At 40.0% G+C, this 25,576-nt stretch overlaps 1 protein-coding gene across 2 annotated transcripts in view; it reads right to left on the minus strand.

The window, feature by feature from the left end:
- Positions 1-16,682: 16,682 nt before the first annotated feature.
- Positions 16,683-25,576, minus strand: part of UBE3D (ubiquitin protein ligase E3D) — a 157,708-nt gene continuing 148,814 nt past the window's right edge. For both annotated transcript variants that reach the window (XM_043593002.1, XM_043593003.1), the window contains exon 10: positions 16,683-17,261. In XM_043593002.1, the coding sequence (XP_043448937.1) occupies positions 17,241-17,261 (21 nt within the window). In that variant the 3' untranslated portion in view covers positions 16,683-17,240. The remainder of the gene's footprint in view (positions 17,262-25,576) is intronic.

The raw sequence follows: 25,576 nt of genomic DNA on the forward strand, positions 1-25,576 counted from the left end.
AACAAAATTCACAGCCTGGGTTTCATTGGACTGCAAATCTGGGCATTTAGCCTGCAAATCTTGGTTGGCATTAATGTGCAGTTGCATCTCGCGTTTCCCTCCTTCCATCACTGCTTGGTGCCAAGGTAAACATCTTTGCATTCTCTCAGACAAGGGTGTGAGGTGAATATTTCTGATTTACCCTTTCACTTCAAGTTTTCAGGATGATGGGCAGAAGGGTCTGCTGTTTCCAGTTCTCATCTTGGGCTTTGTCCGGTTCCCCACACTGTTAAGGTCAGCTTGACAAATGAACCAGACATACAATTGTCCTCAAGGCAGGCATGGCTTCAAAGATAGCTTGCCTCTCTGGGTCCAACCTTCACTTAATTTTGGCATAATAATTCTGTTGTCAGTGCTTTGATGTTATTAAAAAGAAGGCTTTTCAATATTTTGTAGCATCTTAGTTTGTTGTATAGTAAAGAATTAACCTTAGTCAAAGAAAGGTCTGGCCTTTGCTCTTGGCTCTGGGGTGGTGATCTCTAAGCCCTTGGAATGTACGGCCTGATAAGAATGTCTTGGTTTACCTAAGGGTCTTGGGTCACATCAGTAGTCTAACCATGTGATTTAGGGTGGGGGCCCTGAGTTACTCAGTGTTAGCTCTGGAGGGGTGAGCCACACAGGCTATCAACCATGTGTAAGAAACTGAGCCCCAATAAAAACTCTGCCCCACAAGGCTCAGGTGAGCTTCCCTTTTTTGGCAATACTCCATGCATATTGTCACACATCATTCTGGGAGAAGTTTGCTCTATCCATGACTAAACTTGGAGAGAGTAAGGAAGCTTCATACATGAAACTTTCCTAGACTCTTCTCTTCTCTGCCCTTGGTAGATTTCAATCTGTATCTTTTTATTAATAAACTATAACCATGGATATAATGGCTTTCAGTGAATCTTGTAAGTACTTGTAACAAATTATCAAACCTATGGGTATCTTGGGGAGCCCCAAACTTGAAATTAGTATCAGAAGGATGGTCTTGGGGACTTCCCCAACTCTGCAGTTACTTTCAATGGAAAGTTGTTGCTTTCAGTGGAAAGATAGTCTTATTATCTAGCCAGCCATATGATTAGAAATGGAAGAGTCTGTAATAACCAGGAAATGTAACACTATCCTGCCCTTAGTCCATGTTTACATACAGAACTATTTAGTTAAGCAGCATGACTGAACTAATTTTAATCAAAATATCAGAACCATCTTTTATGACGTGGGTTTAGTCAAACCCTGACTGGATGGTTTTCGACAAAGCAAATGTCATCATGTGTGTGAGTATACATAAATGTAATATATATATGTATGCCTATATTTGTATAAATATACCTGAGAAATTAGCACTGGATTAGTAACTAAGAGACATGGGTTATTCTTAGTCAACTTTGGTGATTCACTTATCTTCTTTGAGTCTACTCCTTCATAAACCAAGTGACCTAGTTCAGGGATTCTTACTGGGGAAATTTTGCCTACCAGGAGTCATTCTGGGAAATTGTTAGGGCTACTTTTGGTTGTCCTAACATTGGGGAGTGCAACTGGCATGTGGGGGGGAGCCAGAGATTTAAATACTCCATGACAGAACTGCCCAAAAAAGAATTGTTCTGCATCCTGCACAACTATTGGGTGTTTGATCAGACATGTGTTTATTAACTGTCTGAGCCTAGAATCTAACTCCATTTTATACATAAAAACAATTTATGTTTTTGCATGACTTTAATATGCATGGAATTTTCCAAATTTATAAATACTAGGTAAATTAAAGGAAGATTGTACATTGTCTGGTTTGGCACTTTCTCAGCAATGCCACTTATATGTTTGAGTCACTAGGACCACCCACCTGCATGAGGCTGCATGCGCAGCTCTTATACTCAGGGCCCCCACTGTAGTTCTAAACTGAGCATTTATATATTGAAATGGGTTATAATATCACTTTCTTGCATTTCTTGTCTGCATTTCAATCAGTGGAATACACACACACACACACACACACATATATATATACATACATATTTTACATTGTGTTTGTATGTAGGTTATAATACCTATGGATTTTATTTCTGTGTGGGGTCATGGTCTGCCTGTCACATTTGCCCTATACCAAGTAGAGAATGATTTGGGATCTCCCTTTTTTCCAGAAAGATATTCCATATTAAGAATATACTGGGGTGCCTGGGTGGTTTAGTTGGTTAAGCATCCGACTTCAGCTCAGGTCATGATCTCGTGGTCCATGAGTTCGAGCACCACAGCAGGTTCTGTGCTGACAGCTCAGAGCCTGGAGCCTGCTTCAGATTATGTGTCTCCCTTTCTCTCTCTGTCCCTCCCCTGCTCGCACTCTGTCTCTCTCTCTCTCAAAAATAAATAAACACATTGGGGCGCCTGGGTGGCTCAGTTGGTTAGGCATCTATCTGACTTCAGCTCAGGTCATGTTCTCATGGTTCGTGGTTTGAGCCCCGCATTGGGCTCTGTGCTGACAGCTCAGAGCCTGGACCCTGCTTTGGATTCTGTGTCTTCCTCTCTCTCGGCGCCCCCCCCCCCAACCTTGTGTGCTCTCTCTCTCTTTCTCAAAAATAAACATTAAAAATTTTTTACAAAATAAACATTAAAAAAATTTAAAAAAAGAAGGATATACCAAGGGGCACCTGCGTGGCCCAGTTAAATGTCAGACTCTTGATATTGAGTGACTCTGCTCAGAACCACATGAGTATGTCTTCATTTCAGTGAACTTACTACTAAGGAATAAAATCACACCGATGAGTAAGACAATGCTTATCATCCCAGAGGGCTTATAATGTAACTGGGGAGAAAGTCTTAAACCCAAAAGGCTATGCCATAATTTAAGGAATGGAAGACTCTGAAGTGTGAAGTGTAAGCAAATTGCTATGGGGGAGCTTGTATGCAGAGTAACTAATTTGACTTGGGAGAATGAGGAAAGGTTTTAAGAAGTGGAATGGGGTGTTTCAGGCAAGGGGCACTCCATTAACAAGGAGTGGAGTAGAAGATAGAAAGTGGAAGGCAGGCCATGGGCCTGGTCAGTGATCTCAGAAAGTTAACATCAGTAAGGAGTCTTAGAGAAGGTAGGGCTGGAAAGGTATGTTGGGACCTAATCATGGAGGGCCTTGAAAGCCAGGCTGAGGAGTCTAGGACAGAATTCTGCAGGCAAAGGCACCTGGTGGCTCAGCTGGTTGAACATCCGACTCTTGATTTGGGCACAGGTCAAGATCCCAGGGTCATGGGATTGAGCCCCACACCAGGCTCTGCACTGAGCATAGATCCTGCTTGAGATTCTCTCTCTCTCCCTCAGCCCCTCTACCCCATTTGCACTCCCTCTCTCAAAAATAATTTCTTAATTAAAAGAATTCTTCAGGCATTTCCACAGAAAGCCATGAATTTTGAGGAGAGTGATATGATTGGAGCACCAGTTTCTGAAAATGTTCTAATTGGTCTCTGTAAAATGGATTGGGGGCCAGGAGAAGATAGAAAAAAAGGAATTTTTGTTAGTTAGCATTTGTACTAGTTCTGGTGAGGCTAGCAAGGTGGGAAAAAGAGTAGTTGGACTGGAACTGGAGGGGAAGGAGAGATTCATGGGGGAGAGGGATTGGGGGGAAGGGGTACACCTTGACTGCAAAGGCTCCTGCCTGGCTGCATGAGTTCCTGATGATGATGCTGTAACCCTGATACTGCCAACCACCAGGGGAGGGTTGCCCAGGAAGATGGAGGTGAAAATGAGCTCTGTCTTTAGGTGAGTTGGATTTAAAGGGTGGATACTGTACTCATGTGGAGATGTCCAACAAACTATCAGAAAAAGAAGGTGAGTGCTCTACAATTTCCAGATTATCTGGCACTTCTCTACTGCTTTCTCCTCTTCTGAAAAAGGCTCTCTTCTCTGTTAAAGTTGAAAGGTTACAGATAGCACTATTAGGAGCACAGTTAGGAGCTCATGTTCTGGACCCAACTGACTTCTTAAAGCCAAATACTAGCTTTGCCACTCTCAGGCTGTATGAGCTCAGCTGAGATCACTAAGTCCTTGGTTTCCTCACCTATAAAATGGTGATAACAAAAGTATTTTTGCATAATGTTATTTCCACAACTGAGTTAGTATCTGGCATATTGTAATAAGTACCTAAAAATGTTGCCTGTTATTAAACCTGATGACTTACCATTCCCCAAGCATACCCTGAACTTTCCTACCTCCAGTCACTGCTGCTATTCACAGCTTAGAATGCCCTCCCACCCTGACCCCAACCCATTCACCAATGGAATTCATTCCTACATTTCACCTGTTCCCTACTCAAGATCCTGAAATCCTACTTATTCTTGACTCTTGGAGCCAGGGTTAGAATTTGGAATTATCCACATGATTGGAAGGGTTTGCACATTCACTGTTCTGATGACACAAACTCTTGGCTGGCTCAGAAGGGGAAATCCAGAATTTATTCCATTATAGAAAATACTCTGTTTCTGTGAGGTTTCCTAATATCTTTTATAGAAGGATCATGTAGGAAATCATTTGCCAACATACAGGCTTTATCCAGTATTGAAAGCAGAAGAACAAGAACCTGGGAAGCCCAAACAAATTTGGACATGTCTCATGTTTGCTATCTTTTTTTTTTTCCTTCCCATGGACAGTTGAGCACCTTCTCCTCAGTGCTTCTATTTTGATTCCTTTTTGGCAGCCTTTTCCCAGGTGAAAAGTGTTACCAGTCAGTTCTTTCCTGCTACCTTCCACCCACGCTTTGTTTTGGCAAATGTAACTTGCCTGGGAGCAGCAGAAATGCTACTTTGCACAGCCCTGATGCCAAATTGGAAGAAACATTGTTCTCTGTGAAATTAAGATAAGAGTTCAGATGGGCCAATCTGCTTCAAAATATGATTTTAACAATTTTTTTAAGTTAACTGAAACAGTAGCTCAATGTCATTCTTTGGGTTTCTACTTATTACAGTATCTTTCTTTTGTTTTAGCGCAGTTCCTATAGCAATATAATGAAAGTAACCTTTACTTTTTTTTTCAGCGGCAAAGACAGAGCTATAAATTATTCCTCACCCCGGTTTGCTTTCAGCACATACAAAAGCCAGTGCTTGCTCTGCCCCAATAAATCAAAGCTTCAAAAAGGGCAAGGCAGCTAATCAGAGAATGCAGCTTTCACTAACCAGACAATGAAATCCTGTGTCTGTCATCTTTGGAATTAGTAAGAGATAAAACGGCACTTTACACAAAGTTTCCAAACCAGGTCAGGAAAGAGTCAAGACCCAGAATGGATTTGTAAACGTGGTCATTACATTCATCTAATGCCACACCATCCAATAAAGACTGAATTTTCATCAGGATTTTACAGCCATGGGTAAATGTCTTCAAGGTATTTCTAATAGGACCAAAGACTTAATCATTTTACTTTTGAAAAATATATTTTCAAAAATGAAATAAGTATTTTTGAGCTGGACTGATAAAGAAAATGTTTCTGAGAGGAAGCAATATTGGAAAGAAACATTGCAGGATATAAGAACTTCGAACAGTCACAAAGATGCATAAACATTTTGTAAGAATGGAATGACTCAAACCAATCCTGCCCTATAGATCCCACTTCACTAGTTTTCAAATATTAATGTCCTCAGTAATTAATGAAGCCAATATTTATTGAATACATTCTCTACCATGTAGAGATGCTTAGTATCATTACTAAGCATGGGATTAAGAAGATGAATAAAACATTGGGCCTGCCCTCAAGGAGCTCTCACTCTTTGAAAAGTTCAACTATTGCTTCATTTTATTACATAAAATAAAACACAAGAATCATTATAAATTGATCCTGAAGTTCATTTGGAAGGTCTACATGAAAGTTTTGCTTCATAGCAATTTTCTCTGTTAAATGAAATCAAATGAGTTAAGATACAAAGAAGACAGCTTTTCTGGGGCAGAATGTAGTTGCAAAAATCAACTGAGTCCTACAAATGTTCACCATAACCATAGCCATAAACTTAGTAATTCTATAAAACTGATTGAAAACTAAAACAGAAAAAAAAAATGGTTAATGCTTATGTTATGGCAATTTTTTAAGGGCAGAATAGTAAAAAAATATAAATGGATTTGGAGTCTCAGCTAGAACCCAAACAGTGCTAATATCTAGGATTTCTGGCCTGAGTCTGTTTTTATGAGGGACTAAGAGATCCATTGGGAGAAACTCATTTCAAAAAAGAGAATTCTGCACATGGGAGTGGTTAAAAAAAATGGTGTATTCGTGTATATTAGTCAAAACTGGTCTTTAAGTCTGGCTGCTGGGCTGGGCTGGGTACTTCAAATTTAAAGAATTGATAAAGCAAGTTTTACTAAAAATGTTGTAACTATAGACACTGGGGTGTGGCATAATACTGCTTTAGGGTCCATGTCACAAAGCACAGCACAAAATGGAGAGAGTCTACGTTCTCCCTACCTCTGTATACTACACAGCTGAACTTTGGCTTATTGAAGTTTCCAAGACAATTGCATTATTTTCTCCATTGGCACATCCAGGAAGGGGAGGTGCCACACTTCACACAAGACAGGCCCCCTGTGGACACCTTAGCAGTGGAGATCACTAGCACCAAATGATACTGGTTAAGAAGAAAAGAAGAACATGGCAGGTGCCTTGAGGTAGATCATAGGTGGCAGACGATATATATGGGTACCGTAGATAGAATTTGAGCCTAGGTGCCTCAGCCGGTTAAGTGCCTGACTTAGGCTCAGGTCATGATCTCAGAGTTCATGAGTTAGAACCCTGCTGACAGCTCAGAGCCTAGAGCCTGCTTTGGATTCTGTGTTCTCCCTCTCTCTCTGCCCCAACCCCACTTGTGCTCTCTTTCTCTCTCAAAAAGGAATAAACATTAAACAAAATTAAAAATAAATAATTTGAGTATTTTGTAGTGAGTTGCAGGACTTTCAATAGTAGGTAGATATAAGAACCAGAGAAATATGGTTTATTCCTGCTCATCTGACCCCGTTTGCCTACTTCTCTGAGCTAGATTGGACTACACATACTACATAAATGTAGGTTACTCAAACATTAGGTCCTAATTCATTTCAAGAACATGCTGAATGATTCTCTTAAGAAAAGTACCTATTTAGCTGAGATTTAGTAATAAATTCAATAACTTCTTTCCATCTATGATATTTCTAGTCAAGCACTCAGATTTTACACTGTTGTCACCATAGCATGATTAGGAACATAAATTGGGGGAACAAACACACAAGAAATTAAAAACACAAGGGAATAGAGTTTGTACACCATGAAGACTCTGCCTTGTTCTCCTAAGAACCAGTGACACTGAGCAACAAAAAAAGGATTCCTGGTACTTTTGGAAATTACATAAAAAATAAATTGAACTTTAGTCCTGAGGGCATACCTGTAGGATGTCTGGTCAGAAAGTTCTGGGCTGGATTCCCTTCCTCATTTAAAGATTTTTGCAAAAGGTTTTCTGCTTACAAGAGAAGACTCTGACAAAGAACGCATTTTAAAAGGTTTATGTGAAAATGCTTGAAATGGGTTATCCTGCACTGCTAGACCTATGCTGACCGCAAATGGAAAAGTATGTATCCTATTGTACTTATAATGGCCTTCAAAAATAATTAAAAACAGAGTAGGAAAAAGCACTGACAAAGTTATTTGGTGAAGACTTTCTGTGATAGTTTTTTTGGAATTGGAAAGCCTCTTCTTGTTTTGCAACAATGGCTCTTCCTTTCTTCTCATCTACCTCATGCTCTGCTACCAGATTAATTTTCCGAAGGCATCGCCTTCATCATGTCATTCTCCTGCTTAAAGCCTCAAAAATAAATTTCGTAGGCAATGGGAAGGAGGAGTGGCAGAGAATAGCAAATTCATAGAGTATCAACTACAGCTAAAATGTATTGTGCCAAGCACTGTTCTAAACACTATGCATGCAGAGACCCACGTAAAATTCAAAGACTCGTATGAAGGAGAGGCTTATTTTTTACACCAATTTAAAGATGAGACTAAGGAACTAAGCCAAGATTATACAGACAACATTTCAACCCTGGTAGTCTGATGCTAAACCTCTCAGTCTTAACCATAGCATTTAAATCTGAGAGCTCAAGTGGCCCTCAGGGGCAGACACACACACACACACACACACACACACACACACACACACACACACAGTGTTCCCTGTTCTTGTTGTGCTTGATCCCTGAGAATTTAGGAAAAGCATTCAGTGCCTTCCACAATCCAAGAACTCTTTCCTATTTTATCATTCATTGTCTCCTCTTAATTCCTTCAATCTAGCCAGATGTTCTTGCTGTTTTGAATGCTGCTCTTCCTGAAGAGGTCTGTCTTCCTGTCTTTCCAAATCTTAACTGTCACTCAAATCCCACAACAAATCCTGCCTCATTTGAACAAAAACACCTTCTCTGCCACAGTAATTGAGGGGAACCTCTTTCGGACCCCACAGCCATATGGGTTCTTTTCCCATATGGTTTTTCTCACCTCCACTCTCAGCTTTAACCTCATCAAAACTGGATCTAAAGACAGTACACATTTCAGAAACACTTTATTGATTGTGTAAGAGATACAACCACCAAATGTTCCATAGACAGCAGCCTTTATTTAGAGGATATCCCTGGCTTGATAGAATAAAGCAGAGAAACAAATAAACAGAAGTTTTGAAATGAACTCTTCTAACATTGTCTTGAACAATTATCACAGGGTTGGACAGATATACAGGACATGTGTTTTATTGATCAAGTCCTCTTTGTTTCCTCTAGTGATTTCTAACACATATATTTCCAATTTACTGGTGGTTTCTTTAAAAAAAAAGTTTTTAAAATACATGTCAACTTATTTTTCTCTTAATAGCAACACTAAAACGACTTCTTTTGTCTGTGCTTGATGAGAGAATATCTTGGCCGCTTTTTCCTTTTCTTCTTGACATCATTTCTCAGATTTTATTGAGTTAAAATGAGGAATTTTATTTAAAAGTTTTTGTTACCTTATGAACCTTTCAAGGATCTTTCTTAACATTTGGACTAAGCTTTATGATCACAGGGACAATTGAGAGAATTTATAGTGCCTTTTGTTGACCTTACTATGCAGGATATTTGGAAGAGAGGGAAGGGCTGTAACTATTTTTTTTTTTTTCAGAAAGTGTAAGTGAATGTACTTTCTAAGTCCAATATGTACTATTAGGGAACATAAAACTAACGATGACTATACTCAAATTTAAAAAAAAAGACTTCAACATGGAAAAAAACCTGATAATGACTAATTTCAATACTGTCACCATTCTATGAGGAGAAAATTTTATAGGAACCAAAGGCAGTTGGCCCCAGATATGGGCCACTCTGACATGAAGATTATTTTGAGCTGAAGATGAATGACACACTATGGGCTCAAGAGAAACTTTTGCCCTTCCTGTAACTACATAGAAGAACCTAAATTGGAGGGTCTTTCCCAGAATAAGGGTTATTACCAGAGATACAATTTTTCTGAGTGACCCAACTGTGTGGTAGGGCACATATCTATCACACATCTGCTCTACTTATTGCCCAGTGAAGTACATTCTTCCCTCTGAAGCCCAGACTTCAGCCCTCTTCTCCTTAGTTCAGAATGACTTATAGACGTCATTTTGCCTGTCTTTTGAATCTCCACGTCTGTGTGGATTCCTCATATGTACACCATTAAATTTGATTTTCTCCTGTTAATCTGTCTTATGTCAATTTGATTTTTAATCCAGCTAGAAGGACCTTTGAGGGGACAAGAATCCTTGTTCTCCAATAGTTTCAAATGAGGAGGCCATAACCCTTCAGTCTTGATTCTGGAAGGGAGTACAAGAGTAACTGAGGCTGGCACTTCAGGCTCATTTTCCTAGAAATGGTATTAGGGAGGGGCAGGGAGAGTGGTTGGAAATGAAGGGGTGGGACAAGACAGAGAGCTCTGTTCCTGTTCCCAAGCACTGGTTTCTTAAGACTCAGTGAAGAAATAGCTTTCACTATTTTATAAGCACATATAAAGTGCTTTATTTCTATAATACCTTTTCTAGCATAAGTCTACAAAAAGCCTACCATGCTCTGCTCAGGCCTGGAAGGTTCTGGGAAAAGAAATAATGAACCCTATTTCTCTTGAGTTTAGAAAAGATTCATCAGAAACTCCAAATAGGCAACCAACTGCTGTGACTGTTTTAAATTAAGTTACCCACTTATGGTGGTAGTGTTGGTTTTTTTTAAGTTTATTCATTTATTTTGAGAGAGAGAGAGAGAGAGAGAGAGAGAGAGAAAGAAAGAGATAGGTAGAGAGCGAGGGAGACAGAGAAGAATCCCAAGCAGGCTCCGCACTGTCAGCACTGAGCCCAGAGCCCAACGCAGGGCTCAAACTCACAAACCGTGAGATCATGACCTGAGCCAAAACCAAAAGTCGGGCACTTAACTGACTGAGCCACCCAGGCACCACCAGTGTTCTTGGTTCGGGACTTTTGGTAGATGTATTGAAATTTGTAACCAGTACACTAACAGAATGTGTATAAACAAATTATGGCAATAAAAATCCTCTTTTTCCTTTCCAAAGCATAATAAAATAAAAGGAAAAAGTCTTTAACCCATGAAATGTCAAAAGAGATCAAATTAAAATGTTAAAAGATTTACAGAAAGAAGCCAATTAGGTGGGAAGAAAGATGAATAATGAAATGGAGTAATGTCAGTAATTCCCGTTCTGACAAGAAAGGCTGTGGAAGGTCACAGGTGGGGGGTCTGGGCAAACCCTGCCCTCTTACTGTACCTGTAGCCAAAGGGCCCTAGCATAAATGCGGGGCCCTGAAAATGGGTTTCTTAATTTATCTGTAGCAGGTTTGAGGACAAACTGGTTTACTCCATTCCTGGTCAAAAATGGAACCATATTTTAAAAAGAATAGTAGTATAGTTTTGATGCTTTCTAAAATGTTCTTTTAAGCAAAACTTACTTGTTTTAAAACTAGGGAACTTACCTGTTAAAAGAACTTATTTCCATGTAACTCCTGCCCACTTTTTTCCCCAGACTAAAGAATGATGATGAGTTCTGGTTCATTAACTAATAGCTTGAAGCATCTCAAGAGGCAAACAAAGAGAAATTGTTACATTAAGTCACACTGAATGCTCTGGAGTATTTAAGAAGATGTAGGACTCTTAGATAAGCAATTAGTGGGAACCATCCCTCTGATGTAGAAGATAAATGTTAATGCTTTTCTAACTACAGACTAAGATATACTAGTCATCCTTACATTCCTGAATTATAATGAAATGTGGGTCCTAATTAATCTTTGTTATACATTAAAAGCAAAAACAAATGTTCCAGGGACAACAACGAGGCTAACTTTATCTATCATAGAAAACCATTTAACCTTGTCAGCATATTTTACTACAGGGGCGACTGATCAGGTTTAATTACCAAGGTGGTTAGTGCAAGGCCAATTACACTGAGTGCCTGGTTCAAGTCAAATTTTTTGTGATCAATGGAATCAAACAAGCTTTGCTAATATCGGCGTATCCTTGTTTAGTAAGCTACTTTTGGCAAAATGATGTAAGGTTGTGGTTTCTGCTCAATCTTTGGCATTTAATGATGTATCTTCATAGTCACTCTAACTGGGAGTTCAAATATCGTGACATATATGGCCCTAATGGTATACATACACCTAAAGCTCAACCAAAACTTCCGCCTGAAATAGCACCCCATCGTACACTCTCCCTTTACCCAGCTTTCTTTTTCTTGTACTTATTTTCAGAAATTAATTTACTTTATAACAGTATTTTATAATAAAATATAGTAAAATATAGTGTTTCTTTTTTGTCTGCTCCCTCATGGGAATGTAAGCTCCATGAGGGCAGGGCCTTGGTTTGCTGGATCCTATCTGCAGTCCCTGTAACTATGCGTGGCATGTAGTAGGCTTTCAATGAGCACACATTAAATGAACAGACTCAGTGACTGGTTTGCCAAAAATGGGTGGCCAGCAGAAGTTTTCAACAGGGTCTATCCATTGTTGTTATACAGGGTAAGAGTGAGTTCCACTCATTTATAAATGACAACCACTCATTTATCACAGTTTTTAGATATCAAAAATGGATTGGAAATCTGGTGTTTTTTTTTTTTTTCAACGTTTGTTTATTTTGGGGACAGAGAGAGACAGAGCATGAACGGGGGAGGGGCAGAGAGAGAGGGAGACACAGAATCGGAAACAGGCTCCAGGCTCTGAGCCATCAGCCCAGAGCCTGACGCGGGGCTCGAACTCACGGACCGCGAGATCTTGACCTGGCTGAAGTCGGACGCTTAACCGACTGCGCCACCCAGGCGCCCCGGAAATCTGGTGTTTTAATATGGTTCTGGTCCTTGCCAACCTCCTCTTTTTTTTTTTTTTTTTTAAGATTTTAAAAAATGTTTTATTTATTTTTTGAGAAAGAGACCACAAGCAGGGGAGGAGCAGAGAATGAGCAGAGAAAGAGCGGGGGACAGAGGATGCAAAGCGGGCTCTGTGCTGACAGCAGAGAGCCGGTCCGCGGCTCAAACTCACAAAACCATGAGATCATGGTCCGAGCTGAAGTCAGACGCTCAACTGACTGAGCCACCCAGGCACCTTTAACAGACTATGCTAATTCTATCACTGATATCCAAGAGGTCCGCTGGAACAATGCTTATATGCCTGTGCTCAAAATGTAACTCTACTGTGTGATTGAAATATTTACCTAGCCTCTGGCTCCTCAATATCCTCATATAAAAAAAGGAAAAGTAAGAATTCCCTCATAGGATTATTTTGAGGATTCAAAGAGAGATGATACATGAAAGCATACAGAGCAAGGCCTGAGATTTGGCTAACAAGAAATAGTAACTGTGTTATTATTTTGACTGTCATTTGGGTTTTTGCTATTTCTGGGGTTTCTAATTTGTTTTACTTTTCCTATTTATTTTGTTAAAAATTTTTTTCTTAATGTTTATTTATTTTTGAGAGAGAGAGAGAGAGAGAGAGAGAGAGAGAGTTTGAGTGGGGCAGGGGCAGAGAGAGGGAGATACAGAATCTGAAGCAGGTTCCAGGCTATGAGCTGTCAGCACAGAGCCCGACATCGGGCTGAAACTCACAAATTGTGAAGTCATGACCTGAACCAAAGTTGTATGCTTAATCCACTGGGCCACCCAGGCACCCCTACTTTTCATTAACTTCAATCATTTTCAAACACTACATGATGTTTTTCTTGCCCTGTTTCTTGTCTTATTCCCAATTATTTTAAAACCCTGCTTCATTATGTATTTATTCTGTTTGGTCTTCTTGGCACCCAGAGACTTCTTGCCTCAGAGTTCTCTGACCATCTAGGGAAATTGCACAAATGGCTCTTGTCTTGCTTTTACCCTGTTATCTGTACAATGGGAACATACTAGCACCTGTGTCACAGAGCCATGGAGAGAACTGCATGAGGTAATTTATGTTAAAGAACATCAATAGTGTCATGCATAGTTACTCAGTTGATGATAGTGAACATTTTTTTTTTTTTTACCCACAATGTCCCTTCCTCTCTTTTTGCTGGCTACCCCCTGGTAGATTTTTTTTTTTGAAACTCTTAATAGTATATTAAAATTCTGTGGTTCCATTTACGACTGCTCTTGAATAGATTCTGGAATTATACTTGTATGACACATGAGGCTAGTGTGAAATGACTTCCCAGGACCAATATGGAGATTGTACAGCCTGCTTCAATTCTCTCTAGCCCTCCTTATGTGGTTTAACTACATCTCTTCATTGCTGGATATTTCTCTTTCTCAGAGAAAGAGAAGAAATTTAAAAAAAAATTATTTAGACAAAGACAAATGATAAGTAGAATGGCTCCCTTCCCCTCTTTTCCCCACTTCCTGTGGCCCCCAAAGAAGACTCTTATAGGTTAACACATTACCCTCAGACCTACCCAGTGCTTAGACATTAACAGCTCAGCTCAACTGTGCTGGCCCTTCCCTCCCAGCCCTAGAACCAGTGGAGACGCGTTGAGCTTGAGAACCTCACTGTGGCAAGATTTTTATTTTTTATTAAAAAAATATATACTTTTTTACATTTATTTATTTTTGAGAGACAGAGTGAGGCAGAGCACAAGTGGGGGAGGGGCAGAGAGAGAAGGAGACACAGAATCTGAAGCAAGCTCCAAGCAAGTATTCAGCACACAGCCCAATGCAGGACTCAAACCCACAAACCATGAGATCGCAACCTGAGCTGAAGTCAGTCACTTAACTGACTGAGCCACCCAGGCACCCCTGTGGCAAGATCTTAAGTTGCATGACAGATGCAACTTCACACAGTAACCACAGTATAAACAGAAATCCTGTGTGTGTGTGTGTGCACATGAGAGAGAGAGAGAGAGAGAGAGAGAGAGAGAGAGAGAGAGGAGACAGAGAAGACAGAGGTGGACAGACAGACCTCTTACTCCTGCCCCTTCCTCAGAGCTTCTCAAAGCCACTCTACTTCCATCCTCCACTGGTGCCATTAAGAAGAAGGTGGGCTTAGCTCTCTCTGGCTTGGTTCCTCATAAGACCCAGAGAGAGGTGAAGAGGTCTAACTACGCTTGATTTTTTTTTTTTAGTGTTTATTTATTTTTGAGAGACAGAAAGAGCACGAGCCGGGGAGAAGCAGAGAGAGAGGGAGACACAGAATCTGAAGCAGGCTCCAGGCTCTGAGCTGTCAGCACACAGCCCAATGCGGGGCTTAAACTCGTGAGCCATGAGATCATGACCTGAGCCGAAGTCGGACACTTAACCGACTGAGCTACCCAGGAGCCCCTAACTACACTTGACTTTAACTTGATTTTACTTACACAAGGTTAGGAAATTGGAATCCTCTTCTAGCTGGGTTTGGTTGAGTGGTAGAGTTGTCTTGAATCCTGAGTACCTTCACCATCTAAACCGTAAACACAGTAACAGCTGCTTTCTTCTCCAGAGGAAGAAAGACTATCTCAGAAGAAATTTCTATTTATGCACAGACTGAACTCTGCTTCACTGAGTTTATTCCGGTCTCCAACAATATAAACTGAACTCTTAAGAAATAGTCACACATAAAAGCATTCATCATGAATGTATTCATTTGTGAAACCAATAGTACACTAAGGCCAGGCCCCATGCCACAAAAGACCTAGAGTTTGTAATGACTGTGTCAGTGACAACACACAACTATACAAAGTCACCAGATCTTGTTTCTTAGGCTATGTCCTCTAAGGCTGTGGTTCTCAACTGGGGTCAATTTTGGACACCAGGGCAATGTCTGCTGATGTTTTTAGTTGTCACAACTGGGGTTGGAGGGCTACCAGAATCTGGTGGGTGGAGGCCAGGGATGTTGCTAAACATCCTTCATTGCACAGAAGGGTACCAGAATTATGTCACCACAAAATACGTCACTTTGGCATAAGGATTATTTTGAGCTAAAGACAACTGAAAGCCAGCAGAGGCAGAAAAAGCTCTTTACCTCCGTGTAACTACCTAAAAATAAAGTATAAATTTCCTCTTTTGTAAATGAAATTTACATTTATAAGGGAAATTTCCATTTGTAAAGATGTCTCTGTACCAGGAAGAGCACTACTCCGGGAGACAACTCTTATCATCTGAGAAACTCTTAATCTGCATAACAAGACAACCCTATTACCATACATTTTCTTCCCTCACCTTCCTATAATTTGCCTCCCCTGCCAAAAAGCCCAAAACCTCTTTTTTCTTTGTTTAGCCCAATATGGTGTATAAACCTCAATCATCTGACCACCTCCTTGAGTCTCCTTCCTTTGTGAAACTCCTGTGTGGATGTATGCAATTAAATTGTTTTTCTTATTCACCTATCTTTTATCAGTTTGATTTGCAAACTGCAGCCCCTGAATTTAGAGGGAAAAAGAGTTCCTCTCCACAGCAGAGGACAATCTCTCACAACAAACTGTCATCTGGCCCCAAACCTACATGGTGCTGAGGTGGAGAAACCCTGCTCTATACTGACAGCTAGAAATCGAAAGCATGGAAAACCAGCTTGGTATTTGGGAGCTTAGTAGCTTAAGAGAAACCAAAGTAATTCTCATCTGTGGCTGTGTGTCTTGGACAGATCACTGAGATCTTTGCTGTTTCAAACTGCGCTTAATAAAGTGACGCTGCAGGGCCAAACAGATGGGTTTTGGTCCTGTGTCAGTCTGCCCGTTACACATTAGGAGTGCCGCAGCATGGCTGTGCTGGCAGGACAAGGGTCTGGGTGAAACAGAAAGTTTGCTAAAGCACAAGGCCAAGTGACACCCACATTTTGGGTGTTAGGAAATCCGGGGACGTAAAACCCAGCGTTTTGGGGGCACAGAGGTATAAGGCAGCCTGTAGGCTAGGATGAACACCACAAGGTTGGGCGAGCAGCAGGTACGGGTGCAGATCCAGACTGTCCTCGTGACAGACAGGGGATCTGCCTGGCTCTCCGAGCATCTCTGCCCGGAGCTGGGGGACTGTGGGCGAGGATCCAACCGTCTCTGTGAAATCAGCAGCTCGCCGTGATGCTCTGTAGCAATCTCCCTAGCTCCATCATGATCGCTCCACGGCTTCCTCTCCACCGGCTCTGGCACACAAGGATTAAGACTAGTCTATACTGGGACGCCAGGGAGGTGTATCTGTTGATCAGCAACAGTATTTGGTAAAGGAAATAAAGAAAAGGAACCCATGCAGGCCTGCATAAACAGGAAAACCTTTAATGTGATAACCATTCAACAAACATTTATTCACTGAGCATCTCTTCTGAATAAGGCATACAAATTCCTATTATTTTTCTTTCTAAACATTTGTTTGAAACAAACCAAATGGGAAGCTTATGTAAGTTTATTTGCTTGGATGTACGGCAGTTAACTTTCAGATCCACCAGTGAAGCCCCTCACTGCGTTCCACAAAGGACAGATGGGACTCCACTAGCTAATCTCCTTCCAGGTGGTGCTGACGCGGCACATATTGGAATATTCCTCTCTGTGGGAAATAGAGACATAACTTCTACACTTTCCTCAACCTGCTATGACAACGTTCTTCACAGTCTTGGTTCTTCAAAGATTTGAAGTGAACTCCTCTCATGGAGAGTATATGCGAACCAGTAAACTCACAACTTCGACGCGATGCTCTTATTCAGTAGCTCTGGTTCTTGTCTCTGTAATGGCTGCCTACTGTGCAGAATGCTGGCCTCTGGGGTGCTCCGTGCGGGAGAGCTGTCTTCCAGGGACAAGAATGCCTCGGCTCCAACAGTTACATCTTCAAAAAGGCCACCTGGAGAAGGAAGAAAAACCCACGATGCTTCACTTATATAACATGATGAAATGGTTCAGTGCACGTCAAATCAGAATCAGGGAAATCTGGTCAATAGAGACACATGCTGATCTACAAAAGAAAAATAACTCCTGGGTCCGGGGAGACACTGCCATTTTACAGCGGGAGCCAATTACTCCTTTTTAAATGAACCATGTAGTAATTAACATGATTCACATGCACTTTAAAGAAAAAAATAAATAAGTTTTAATTGACACTGAAGCTGTACGGCCGTGAAGTAATCCAGTCCTCCTTCCCATTGTTTCAGACTGCCTTATTTTGGACTTTCCGTGAGCAGAAGTTTGAGTCCAGAAGATTCCCGCCAAGTCCAGCTCCTCACTGCCAGCCTCTCCCCAGGTCGTGTGAATGCTTTTAATCACATTCAGTTATATTTATTGTGCTTGTCGGTAGCAACTGATCTTAAAACTTAGTGTTTAAAAAAATTCAGACAGGTCTACGTACAAAATCGTTTCAGATTATTTAATGAGGCCCAGATCAAATGCATCTATTTCCCCCAGGAGTTTTAAACAACAGAGAAACAAACACTAAAGTTGATCATAAAAGTTGAGTTCAGAAGTGATAAATAAATTGGGAACTGTCCCAGTATCAGGAAGAGCGCAGACTGCAGATTAGAGACAAAGATGGGAAAGTGTGGGAGGACTGGCAAAGTCATGCTTGGCCTTTTTTGGGGGAAAGAGTGAGCAACAAAACTAAAAAACATTCTACTCCCGGACAGTTGGTTCTTAAGTCCCCAAATGCAGTCAAAGGAGGCATGTATTTAATGATCCCTGTTAAGGGGAAAGGAAAAAGGAAGAGTCATGCAGGGCAGAAAGCATCGGCTTTCTGTTGAGTAATTCAGAAGGCTGTTACTCTTCATACAGAGCTGGTGAGAAAGGCCCCTGCTGCGTTTCCATACCAACTTCCTGCTGAGTTTTCTATATCAAGTTTTGCAATGAGAACACCAAAGTTGAAGGAGCAGGCAAAGAAGAGAGGTTAAGATTCCTAAACAAAATGTAAACACAGACAATTGATACAAATCTCAAGGGCTTACTGTGAGGATTAGATGAGATAATGGTTATGAAAATACATGTGTTCCTCTCCCTTGCCTTTCAGCGGATAACAGGTATCAATCAGGAGCCCATGAATACACCAGAAGAGATGGGGCTGTTCAAGAGAGAACAGTGGGGCCCCTTAGGGGATGACCATGGAATTACAGGGGAAAGGTTATCAGTCTGGCTTCTGGATCACTGTAGATAGCGTCTCTGTCAGGTGATACTCTGCTTCTGTAAGAACAGTTTATGGGGAAGACCTTCCAAAGAAGACAATGTCACTGTTAATATTGAGAAATAGGAAAACCAGTTGTCTCCTTTTTAATTCGGAAAATTGCTATGTCGTGGAGTATTCCAACCAGAAACCACTCAAAATAATACCACTGATAAACATCACCATAAAAGTGGTTAATAACTTTAGCCCTGGAATCACACAGACCAGTGGTTCTCAACTTGGGGTGATTTTACCCACCAGGGGACATTTGGCAGTGTCTGCAGACGTTTCAGTTATCATAAATTGGGGGACGCTATTGGCATCTAGGGAGTAGAGGCCAGGGGTATTGTTAAACGTCTTATAATGCACAGGACAGCCCTCCACAAGAAAGAACTGTTAGCCCTAAAATGTCAATAGTGCTGATGCTGAAAAATACCAACATTATAGACATAAGCGCTTAAAGCTAGATCTCTATTCACCAGCTGTGTGACCTTCAACAATCTTGTTAGCAGCCTCCTTCAGCCTTTCCTCATCTGCAAAACGGGAATTATAACTGGACCTATCTGAAACTTGTACAACATTTCATAGTTTATGAAGCCTATTTGGACTTCTTTCATCCTGAGTATAACCTGTGATTTACATAAAGCAAATGAAGAAACAGAAGCTCAGAAAAATTAAGTGACTTGCTCAGGATACAAAGCTATTAAGTGGCAATAATGGGCTCAGGAAGAAATTTTGATTCCTAACCCGTGCTTTTCCCACTAGAAGTTTTCAAAAGAATGAGGTAAACTGCAGAGGTTTGGGGACTTTTAATCTTCATGATTGCCTCAAATATCAAAGATTTATTTTCTTTTGCATGCCTGTGAATATGAACTCAGGATGGAACTATTACACGAGACTGAGCTGATTAAATAATGCAAAATGGAGCCCCCTCCCCCCACACCAAGAAGGGAAAACTTTAGAATTTGACCCAATGTCTTTTTTTTTCATGTCTAGTTTTCATAATTCTGCCTGCCAAGTACATAATGTATTTTGCAGTTCTTAATAACAAAAAACTGCAATCATCCTTGGGAACAGGTACTGTACAATGCATTTTAGCTTCTTTTTATTTAAAACACTGCGAGTTAATATATTTCAGCATTTCTAACGCTGATTTTGTGTTCTCTAGCTTTTATCGATGACAGCAAAAACTGTTCGCCCTAACTGCCATTTATTCTGAGGATAATTTTGTTTCATTACACTAAGAAAACTCTCTGTATTTCATCTTTTTAGTTTGATTCTCAAAAGTAAAAGTTTTAAGGCTTTTCAGAGTACATGAGCACAGCCACAGCTTGAGGCTCCATTGATACATTTCTGGAACATATAGTTACGAAAGTATATATTATTATTTAAAAACAACAGAAATGGGACTCTTTCCTATTGGCTGTAAGGTTTGAGTCTCCCTATTCTGTGCACTTGAATTTGGACAGTTGGGAATAGGAAGAGGGCGAGGAGGTAAAGATGTCTAAAAATAATGTCTCTGCTTTGAGTCATCACCTAAAAACAATCTTCTTAAACCACAACAAACAGGGCTAGGCTGATGTGATAGCTGACCAAATTTCAGTTTAAAATGCTTTAATACATTTACAGAATATGTTAAACACTTTTTAATGTTCTTTTATCTTAGTTAACAAATTTATATTATTAAATTCAATTCCTCAGCATAGATTTGAAATTTCAATCAATAAAAAAAATATGCTGTCAAGGCAGGCTGCACAAGATTAACATTAAAAGAAAAGGCTATCTAAGTGCTTTGGGGTGTGCTAAACAAGACAGATAAAACAGTAAAATACTGGAAAATGTGAATTTCATAGCAACTGCAAGCTTTAGAAGAAACTCTTTAGAATAAGCATAGCCACACACAAATGTTCTTTAAAGAGTATTGCAGATATTAAATATATAAAACCATGCCTTAAAAATGTATTTTTGTCTAGGTATGGCTCACGTTCAAAGTTATGTTCTGAAATAGAATGTTTTATGACACGGAAGAGAGTTTATACTTTATATTATAAAACAGTTTCGAAAATCAAATTTCATTTACAAAACAAAAAATATAAATGTAAATATAAAAATAATTTCAGAAAAATATCAGAAGAGTTTATACTTTATACTATACAACAGTTTCAAAAGTCAAATTTCTTTTACAAAACAAAAAATATAAATATAAATATAAAAATAATTTCAGAAAATGACTCAAGCATTTATCAAATACATGTAACATCTTAAATAATATTAAGTGGGGCGCCTGGGTGGCCCGGTCAGTTAAGTGGCTGACTTCAGCTCAGATCATGATCTCACAGCTTGTGGGTTCGAGCCTGCATCGGGCTTTGCGCTGACAGCTCAGAGCCTGGAGCCTGTCTTCAGATTCTGTGTCTCCCTCTCTCTCTGTCCCTTCCCTGCTTACGCTGTCTTTCTCTCTCTCAAAAATAAATAAAACATAAAAAAAAGTTTAAAGAAAAAAATAAAAAATAAATAAACATTAAAAAATAACAGTATATAATTTTTACTAACTCACTAATTCAGCATTGATCAGGCCCATGTTGATAATACCTGGACTCATCTTTTGAGTTGGATAAATAGTATAAGATTTCTCTCTCTGGGGTGGCAGCCTGGCTTCATTCACTCAATTCATTTAATCATTAGGTACTGTCTACACGCCAGTGACTGGCCCAGTCAGACCACACTGAGAAGGCATTCTCCCCCGGTGCTAAGAGGCTGGTGGGGGAGACAGCCACGGAATGAGATGATTCTAATAATGTGGGATAAGTTTTGAGATGGATGCCTAACACCCGCTGGGAGAAAAATACCATTCTTGGGTTATGAAAGGAAGTAAGATTTCTGAGGCAGACCCTGAGAGAGGTCTTTATTACCCTAATTATGAATACTGTGTTGACAGGGGGAGGCAAAACCTGGCATGGCACAGAGTGGCAAACACTTCTTCCTGCTTAAGGATGGTGGCTTGCTAAATGAATGACTAGCAAACTGGAAGGGTGCAACAAAAGACCAAAGAAACAATACAATAAGGAAGAAGATCCTCTCCCTCTAAGATGACAACAATTATGTGTATACTCAACTGCAGACCGAGACTCCAGACTAAGGGAACATCCATGCAGCCTTCCAACTCTTGACTTTCTGCATAAAATCCTTAAGAGCTTGTAGAAAATAGGAAAGAAAGAGTAAGATGGATGTCTGTAACTTAATTTAAACCTTGGCCTTGTTTTTCTTTAAGCCATGGATGCACTATGATAATTTAAATATAAATAAAAAGCCTGCTGATTTTCATCTATGCGGGAACCAGTTAAGCTAAGATTGGCTGTTTCCCAGTGGACTTCTAGGTGGAAAGCCAGCAGTATGTCTCGTATCAGAAGAGAGAGATGTGTGGGGGAGAAACTAGGACTGATGTCCCTTCATCTGTACATAGAGCCGAAAACATGGACAAATTCAACGGTTACTAGATCTTGATCCTATTCACCAAAGCAAGTAAGTTCTAGACATAAAATTCTCCTCACTTCTCTTGGAACAAGGGGATGGTGGAGAATACTGTTGGCATTGGATGGTGCTACTGTAACACTACAGTGAACAAGTGGTTCTGATGCGATCACTGAAGCCTCCAGTTATATAAAGCAAATGAATAACTGTGATAATGACAGCAAACCCACTGGGTGAACGTTTCTATGGCAGTAGTCTTTAGATGTTACATAAAAAATACTGCCTCAACCACAAGACACATTTGTTAAAATCAATAATTCTGGGTGGGTGTTCAGATGCACAATATAAAAAAACAGTGCTACCACAATAAATACACCATCACTCATATATCAAAAGGTCTTTTTAACTTCTCAATCCTATGGAATATCTACAGGAGATAACTTGGCAGAAGAGAACCAGTGATACAACCACAGCTGTGGATGTGGTGTTGTGACAATCCCACTGCATTGTCCTGTTGGCGACAGGCCTCTTACCAAACAAGTTTATTCAGAAACAGTTGTCAGAGCTCAGAAACAAAGGAGTATTTTTCTCCAGTATCAATGAATTGAAATATTTAGTAGCAAAACTACTTTAATAAGTAATCTTTCAAGGCAGCTATGTTCATCCTTATCTATCTCTCTTAACATTGATATGAATGAGTGTTGAAGAAGATGACATACTTGGGATATCAGTACAATTAGAAATCCCAGGCAGGGACATGAACACACATGGGAAACAAAATACCCTTCTATAGCAGATGACTGGTTTCTGCCATCTAAACAGACTTATTTCAGTGATGTTTTTAAATTCCTATTTTACTTGTAAATATTAATTCTTCTAAGAGAGATACGACTAAGGCAGAAAGCTGCCTGATAAAACACTTTCCAACCCATTATCAAGGATGGAGGAGAGTTTAGCTTGTGAGGTTAGCAGTGTGGATCTCACTGGCTAACAGTTGGAAAAGTGCCTACATTAAGTAGGCAGTGATGTGATGCTGTAATGAGTGGTCCTGGGGCCAGACCTATTCAGATGCAGGTGCGTGAGTGCAGAATTCTATCAAGTAGGAAGAAGGCACAAGGGTGATTTACCACACTTTTTTCAGGGAAAAGGCTAAGGAGGTTCATCGCTGCCTTTGCAAATGGTCCTAGACAATAGTATATCATACCTGAAAAGCTTACTGTTGTTGGTTAGTATTCAATAAGTTCTTTACTGTAATTCTTAAAACTTAGAGCAATCGAGAGTTGTATTGCTCAGTTTTTTTAATAACTGATTAATGATTATATGAATTACAGACAAAATTAGGAAAATAAAATTTTTGTAACTCCACTATCAGCTATAACTACTAACACTTTAGATATAGCTCTCTAGACTTCTATTATCTATGTGTAACTGGACATTTTTATATATGCTGCTTTGTAATATATAGGTCCTTTTTAGCCTAATAATCTATTGTGGTGATCTTCCCATAACAATGATTATTTTTCTATGATATTTTTTTAATGGCTGCATTAAATTCCACTATATATCTGTATCACTTTAAGAAAAAAAGATAAATACAAAACATTTTACAAGAAAGCAAATTTGAGGGGTTTCTTTGGGGGTTAAGGGATGGTATTGACTATTGGGCCCAGAGGGTATTTTAGCATAATCTAGTCCAGTGATTCCCTAGGTGTTGTCTCTGGACAAGCTTGATCTGCATCACCAGGAAATTGTTAGGCTAATTCTTGTGCCCTATTCTACATCTGCTGAATCAGAAACTCTAGAGATGGAGCCCAGCAATTGGTGTCTTAATAGTCCTCCAGGTGACTCTACTGTATGTTAGAGTCTGAGAGCCACTGGTCTAATCCATTCATTTTACGCAGCCGAACAAACTTAGAAAGGGACTTATTTATAGTGGCACAGCTAATAAGAAGAGGGACTCAAACACAAGTCTATATCCTAATCCAGCATCTTCATTTCCAGACCAGTGCAAAAGGAAGACACTGGTCTAGGGGGTCCAAAAATCCTTATAAAACACATTTTTTCGGGGCGCCTGGGTGGCTCAGTTGGTTACGCATCCAACTTTTTGGCTCAGGTCATGGTCTAGAGTTTGTGGGTGTGAGCTTCGTGTCGGGGTCTGTGCTGACAGATCAGAGCCTGGAGCTTGCTTCAGGTTCTGTGTCTCCCTCTCTCTCTGCCCCTCCCCCACTCGTGCTCTGTCTCCCTCTCTCTCTCTCTCTCTCTCAAAAAAAACGCTAAAGAAAAAAAATACAAATAAACAAAAAAAAATAAACATTAAAAAAAATTTTTAAATATTTTTTCTTCTAGAAGACAGTAAGACCGTCAAACAAGGGAGAAAGAAACAATGTCCAGTCCTATTTCCTGATATTGATAAAGGATATTGGGCCCAACATCTACAAAAGGAGAGCTGAGTCCTTTTTGTTAATTATCTAGAGATTGAAGGGGCCAAATATCTCAAACTGATCTACTGTGTAAAATTAGGCTGTTAAGAGTTAAGTAAATGATTTTGGAGTGAGGAGGGGCTGGAAAAGATAGCTTCTGATATGCCTCAATGTGGTTTTCTTTTCTAAATCTAGTTACCCCACATGGGTCTCTACCAAAATTATTTGGTTAGTTCAGGTAAACAAAATTGTCCCAAATTTTCATTAAAAATAAAGGCTATTGGGGCGCCTGGGTGGCGCAGTCGGTTAAGCGTCCGACTTCAGCCAGGTCAAGATCTCGCGGTCCGTGAGTTCGAGCCCCGCGTCAGGCTCTGGGCTGATGGCTCAGAGCCTGGAGCCTGTTTCCGATTCTGTGTCTCCCTCTCTCTCTGCCCCTCCCCCGTTCATGCTCTGTCTCTCTCTGTCCCAAAAATAAATAAAACGTTGAAAAAAAAAAAGGCTATCATGACAGCACCAAAAAGCTGGCAAAGAGACAAAATCTTCCATATACTGCTTGGGAGGTGGTGGATATAAAATGGTATGGGCATTCCAGAAAATGGTTTAGCAATTTCTTTGAAAAGCAAACATGTATTTACTATATGATCCAGCAACTGCTGTCTTAGACATTTAACCCAGAGAAATGAAAACTTTATGTTCACACAAAAAGCTGGACACAAATATTTATGGGAGCATTATTTTAATAGCCCCAAACTGGAATCAGACCAGGTGTATAGTTAAACCCACTGTGGTATATCAATATTGTAGAATACTACTCAGCAATAACAAGTAGCAAATTACACATACATGCAACTTGGAAGAATCTCCAGGGAATTATGCTGAGTTAAAAAAAAGCCGACTTCAAAATGTATGAGAGTAAAATCATATGGTATTTGTCTTTCTCTGACTTATTTCATGTAGCATTATACTCTCCAGTTCCATCCATGTCATTACAAATGGCAAAATTTCATTCTTTTCTATGGCTGAATAATATTCCATTGTATATATACCACTTCTTCTTTATCCATTCATCAGTTGATGGACATTGGACTCTGTCCACAGTTTGGCTACTGTAAATAAGGCTGCTAT

Source organism: Prionailurus bengalensis, chromosome B2 (assembly GCF_016509475.1).
Source record: "Prionailurus bengalensis isolate Pbe53 chromosome B2, Fcat_Pben_1.1_paternal_pri, whole genome shotgun sequence".
NCBI lineage: Eukaryota > Metazoa > Chordata > Mammalia > Carnivora > Felidae > Prionailurus > Prionailurus bengalensis.